Genomic DNA, 6,000 nt, shown 5'->3' with positions numbered 1-6,000 from the left:
TTAAACACACAGTAGGAAACCAGTTTATTGGATATAATATCAAGACACAGTCCTATGTACATAACGGGGTTTTAAAAAGTCTTGGTAACATGAGGTTTATTTTATAAACAAACTAACCTTCAGCTCCACTGATTTAGACAATTTTCATATCTTGATTGTACTTCACAATCTGAAGAATTTACCAAAATATACTGTGCATTTTTCTGAAGCAATACTACTGTTTAATTCATAAAATAATAATTAAAAAACAACATTGCTTTGCCTGTTAATATAGGCACCAGATACATATGATATCAACTACAAGGATGCTAGATGACTTCATTTGACTGTGATATTAAGTGCATTTATTTTTAATCGAAGAGCTTTTAAAGGCTAGCATCTATATTTCAGATTAACCTTTACACAAAGCGTGCACGTTGCCTGATGAACTGAAGAGCACTGCAAACAATACCCGGCATTAAATAAAAACTTTTAAAAGTAAATTAAGTCAAATGAAAGGCAGCATGACAACCAAATGGCAAAAACAAATAAAACCTGCTTCTTAAACTGCCAAAAAATTCAAGTAAAACAGGACGGGTAAAATGAATAATAAAAAAATAAAACCCTTACCTTCTGAGAAGATACAAATACCATGATGTTTGTGCACTACAACAGAACATAAATGGAAATGTTCAACACCTTTTCCAGTAAGCAAGACATATATAAATTGGTGCATTTTGATTGAATTAATATAATAATAATAATAATAATAAAACAATATGACACAACACTTCAGTTTATCCCACTTTTTATTCAGGCTTCTCAAAGGTCGCCTCTTTGACCGCTTCCTGCCCCCCCGCTGCAGTGGCCCAATTCCTTCAGCCCTTAAGTATGACGTGAACCGTCTGAGCCACGAGATCTTAAGGGAAATGCACTCCAGTTTCCCAGGCTTAAAATATAAAACTGGAAATGATTGGAAAGTAAGTAAGCTGCCTCAGGCTCATGTGCAAACCACGCCAGTGGTTAATACTTATCACATTCAAATCCTTTAGTTATTACTGCCATCAGCGTCTCTCATCAACATGGAGGCATGCGAACAAAGTTAAATTATGTGATTTATGTTGCTGTTATTGAAACAGGATTTGGTGGGTGTTTAAATTGTGCAAAGGTCTTTTATGGGTGTTTAATTATAGAATAAATACTTTTGGGAAGCAACATTAGCTGTGAATAGTGTTTTGCGGTACAGGTCTCTGAAACGGCATGCCAACGATGTTGTTTTCCCACCAGTTTAGATATTTGAGTGACGCATCGGGATCCAGGTCTGTCTTGCATGTTTTCAGGTATCCACTCGTCCCTCTGAGTCATCTCGCCGCAGCCATATGACTTCCTCACTGGTTCTTCTATGCTGCGCTCCAGGGTCTTGCGTGCACTCGGGGGTCTTTTCTGGCTGGTCTGTCGCGGGGTCTTCGAGTAGGCCCGGATCCCCAGCCTCACCCTCGTCCTCTCCCTCGTGCCAGGCAGCCTCCCCCAGGGAGAAGGCCCTCAGAGGGACCTCCAGGTCTGTCTCGGAGGAGGCCCCCCGCGCCAAAGTGTAGTACTCGTCCTCATCGCTCAGGATGTCCGTCTCCTTGACCTCCTCCTGTTCCTGCTCGTAGCGGTCCAGGTCGAACTGCTCCTCCACCCAGCGGTCTGTGTCCCCGTGCACCAGCTCACCAGGTCCATCGGGGGTCTCGGGTGTCCCCGGCGTGCCTGGAGTGGCCGGCTCCGTGGATGGATCGCTGTCAGGGCCCCCATCATACACCATGTCCGTGTCAATGGTAAAGCGGTTACGAACCAGCTTTCGCCGGCCAAGGGTTCGAGTGGGAGCAGAAACTGCACAGGAGATGGACACAAAGCAAAACAAGCAGAATGTTACGAATCTCTTAAAATGACTAAAATTGCACATAATTCTACTTCGTTCCATTATCCAAACCTGTGACTCAGCTAATTGGACTACATTTTCTGACTCAAATCATATACAAAATTCAATGTACCTCTACAATTAAATATTTTATGCACATTTTCAAGCCATAAATAATAGAAATGTGCACAAAAATGAGCAAGTACCTTACAAGGCTATACAAAACATATATATACATACACACACACACACACACACACACACACACACACACATATATATATATATATATATATATATATATATATATATTGTACCTGTTTGCATATATAGATGTGCACACTATATAAACGCAATATGGGACAAAAACAAGAAATAACTATGAAATGATTATTTCAAGCACATGGTATGGGAGAGCGGACCCCATACCTGCCCGGTTCATGGCGGGTCGCGCCCCCTTCAGGGCACACAGACGCTTCCCCCCGAAGGGCACGTATTGCTGGCTGAGGGGGAGACTCTCTGTCTTTAGCAGCTGCCTGCGCTGTTTGTCCCGCAGCACCGAGTGCACCATCTTCAGCAGATCCTTCTTGCTCTCCGGGGACCTGGGAAGGCATCGTGTCACGCAGGATTGGTTATTATTGGGCACAATAACAGATTACTGGGATTTCTCTGAATCACATATATCAGTTTTAGCCATCTAACTATCAGTAACGTACCTGATACTGGAGGCTCTATGTGAAATCTGATTCATATGGCACTTTAATGATGCGCCGGTAATTTCTCTATAACAGGGGTGCATACAGAGGTGGGGCCACAGGTGCACTGGCCCCAGCTGAAAGCTAATTGGCCCTCTCCTATGTCACTCACTGATTCAAAACATATTATTGGTTGGCCCCTCTATATGAATTATGGTCCCTCTTATTATGACCCACCTTAAATCCTATAATCACCCCTGTCTTTAAACACACATAGCATGCAAAAACTACAGGGAACTTGTGGGGACAGGTGATTACCGACCTGCAGCTGAGCTGGAAGGTTCTCTCAGGCCTCCCTTCGGATTCGGACTTCACGTGGACGATCTCACACACTGCCGTGCCCTCGCTGTCTGCGAGGAGACAATACCACAAGCGTTACCTTAACTTAATGTACAGAACCAGAATTCCAGTTCCATTTGGGAAATGTTAAGTTAACTAAATGTACCTTTACACTAACGGTGATGGAGACTTGTGGTCAAAGCACAGGCATGCGATTTATTTCTGGATGATCACTGAGGGATATTACCCTCTGTTTTATGATAACTGATGAGAAAATAGCATGTAGCCCCATGACCAGAAGCACAGGAGCAGTGGGTGTCATACTTGCTAGGGACCGGATCTGAAGGGCATCTGTGGGGATCATGTGACGATAACGGAAGTGGTCCTTCTCGTCGAGGGTGGAGCCGCGGTGCGCCCCACCCTATTGAGGGAAGAGGAGACAGCCAATGGCCATGTGTGAAAGGCACTCCTTCCCATAGTGCATTTGAAACACCTTTGAGGTGTTATGGTATATATTACTGTGTAGCAGAATTGGGCAGATGATGACACATGGTAGAAAGAGGGCGGTGCTAAAACGGACTACCCATTACCTACTGCCCCAGTTGTGGAACAAAACCAGCACTTTCATGATGGTTCCTGATTGCTGAGGCCAGTGCCCTACTTTTATGGAGCTGTGCTGTACTGCTCCACCACATGGATCTCTTTATGGGGTTAGTGCACATACGACACAAGAGGGCTACACTTACGATTTTTTGTAGAAGGGCTACACTTACGATTTTTTTCTTCGGCTTAGAGCAGTCCTTGTGCACAAACACAACGGCGGTTCTGAAGACTGAAAAGGGAGAGAGAGAGAAAGAGACAAAGCTGTAGAGAACGGACGGAGGCCAAAGTGCAGAGCGACACACCAGGCTCTTCTGAGTGATTTCTGAAGCTCTCTGCCTTTAGTTTTCTAAGGTTGTGTTTTAAAGAAACATTTCCTTACAGATTAACTGACACGAGGGAGGTTGAAAAGCGTCTCCAGCCTTCACATTACACACAGACCCCCTTTATCAACACCAAGCCAAGGCTGCACAAACCCTAAGTAGCTAATTTAACATTAATGCTTGTCTTAGTGACAAAGCCTTGTGCATTAGCGGTACAGGAGCTGAGCTTTTACCAAGAGACCACGACATAAAAGACTAATAGAAACAATTATATGCAGTGACCTCAAAGCAATGCAACCTGTGAGTGCTTTTTTATGCAAACACACCAAACGTGGCCAATTCTGGGTCTTTCTTCCACTTTCCCAGGGAAGCTGGAGGGTTAATCCAGGCCACGGTGCTGTGGAGCAGCAAGTCACCCATGGACAGGTCAGCCACCTGCAGAGGCACAAAGTGACTTTGAGGGGACAGCGAGCACATGTAGGCCAGCGTGTTTGGGTACAGTTGCTATAGGGTCAGGGTTAGGGCCCACAGAGTGTATCGCCACCTGCAGGCACAAGGGGGAACTGCACAGCTAGTGTGGCGTGTGTTTCTCAATATTCAATGAGAGGCTGCACCATCCCAGAACACGAATAACTTCATGATAAAGCTGAGATGAGATATTTAACCTTCTAACTATGTAACTATCACAAAGTGCAATAAAGAGTCTTAATATCTGTACATGGGTGGAAGACGCAAGGAAAATGTAAGGAAAAGCCAATGAGCTTCTGGCAGCTGAGACAGCGGCTTGGCCTCACCTCCTTCTTGTCAGCAGCCTGGTCAGTGATGAGCTGGTCGAACACGGCCCCGTACTCCTCGTGGATCTTCTGCATCTCGTTTATGTGGCTGGCCACCTTGTTCATGGCTTTCATGGCCACTGCAGAAAAGCAAATATCCACAAATTCATTCTCAATCACCACACCCCCTCCCCAACACCAGTGTTACAAATCTAACATGGCAGGTGCAGGTGCCGTGGAGATGTATCCATAGCAACACACACGTCTGCCATGTTGAGAGGATATCGATTTTTTTTTCTCTATCAAATGCAAGGACAGCCAAGAACACATTCATATTCATCAGTACAAACAAACGTAAACAAACGTAAAGTGCGGGGCACAGCAGAGCACGGTGTTAAGAGAAGCCCAAACAAACAGGGAGGTTCTGCCCACACACACGTCCCCAAACATGCAGAGGTCCCACCACCCCACCGTCCAGGTGGTAGTGCTCCTCGCTGTCTGGGTCTGTCAGGGAGTAGAGCTCCTTCAGGAGAAGTGGGTACTTCAGTACTCGCTGGATGGGCTTGATGAGATACGATTCCAGGGTGGATGAGTGCTGCTGCCTGGGGTTCCGAGCGTCCAGAAAGGCCTTGAAATCGGGGTCTGTCTTTGCTGGGGGGACACAGACAGCAAAATGGTCATCTGGCATCTATCTATTACAAAACCGATTTCAGCAGCACTGTGCTGAGCAATAGCTTGTTTTAGGAGTTTTACTTGCACAAAAATGTTCTGAGGGCAGAACAAAAAAATGATTAATTCAGAGAGTTAACAAATTAGATTGCAGAAGGTGGGTCCAAGCAACTAGAGGAGGCGAACCAAGACATCTGATTGGTTGGTCCCACCTCCGCTAGTTGCTTGGACTCACCTCTGCTACAATCTGATTGGTTATCTCTCTAAACCAATCATTTTTAATTCTGCCCTCAGAACATTTTGTGTAAGTAAAGCTCCTATTAACAGAGCAATACCTCTGCTTAATACTGCCTAAAGCTACTCAAACAGATCAATTCATTTCTATTAACTTCCTGAACTGCAGTAAAACACAGTCCTCATGATAGGCTTCAAACTTCAATCTGTCTAGGAAAAAGGGATTTAGACTTCATATGATATATTAAGGGCACATACTCTGTAGCAGGGAAATGATACACGAGTTACCTTTGACCAGGACCTTGGGGACCTTCGTGTGGCTGGCGCAGAAGGCGCTGTAGATCTTGAAGCGGTCCGCGTAGTACAGGAACGAGCCGCCAAGCGAGAAAAGGACTTTCTGTAAACAGAAGGGAAGATGCTCACCTGCAGCCAAGGGAATCCTAAACGGTGTCCTGTTAGCCAAACGATTAGGAGGAGCATTTCAAAAA

At 45.1% G+C, this 6,000-nt stretch overlaps 1 protein-coding gene across 9 annotated transcripts in view; it reads right to left on the bottom strand.

Moving 5' to 3' along the window:
* LOC111851327 (rho guanine nucleotide exchange factor TIAM1-like) overlaps nt 1–6,000 on the bottom strand; it is a 49,681-nt gene continuing 43,681 nt past the window's right edge. For all 9 annotated transcript variants that reach the window (XM_023826135.2, XM_023826139.2, XM_023826136.2 and 6 more), the window contains 9 exons: nt 5,801–5,909; nt 5,081–5,260; nt 4,631–4,749; nt 4,163–4,271; nt 3,687–3,745; nt 3,238–3,334; nt 2,897–2,984; nt 2,309–2,481; nt 1–1,851 (listed from right to left, as the gene is read on the bottom strand). In XM_023826135.2, the coding sequence (XP_023681903.2) occupies nt 1,316–1,851; nt 2,309–2,481; nt 2,897–2,984; nt 3,238–3,334; nt 3,687–3,745; nt 4,163–4,271; nt 4,631–4,749; nt 5,081–5,260; nt 5,801–5,909 (1,470 nt within the window). In that variant the 3' untranslated portion in view covers nt 1–1,315. The remainder of the gene's footprint in view (nt 1,852–2,308; nt 2,482–2,896; nt 2,985–3,237; nt 3,335–3,686; nt 3,746–4,162; nt 4,272–4,630; nt 4,750–5,080; nt 5,261–5,800; nt 5,910–6,000) is intronic.

Source organism: Paramormyrops kingsleyae, chromosome 17, assembly GCF_048594095.1.
Source record: "Paramormyrops kingsleyae isolate MSU_618 chromosome 17, PKINGS_0.4, whole genome shotgun sequence".
NCBI classification, from domain to species: domain Eukaryota; kingdom Metazoa; phylum Chordata; class Actinopteri; order Osteoglossiformes; family Mormyridae; genus Paramormyrops; species Paramormyrops kingsleyae.
Note: the sequence above shows the minus strand (reverse complement) of the source record. Positions and strands in the feature narration are given on the sequence as shown.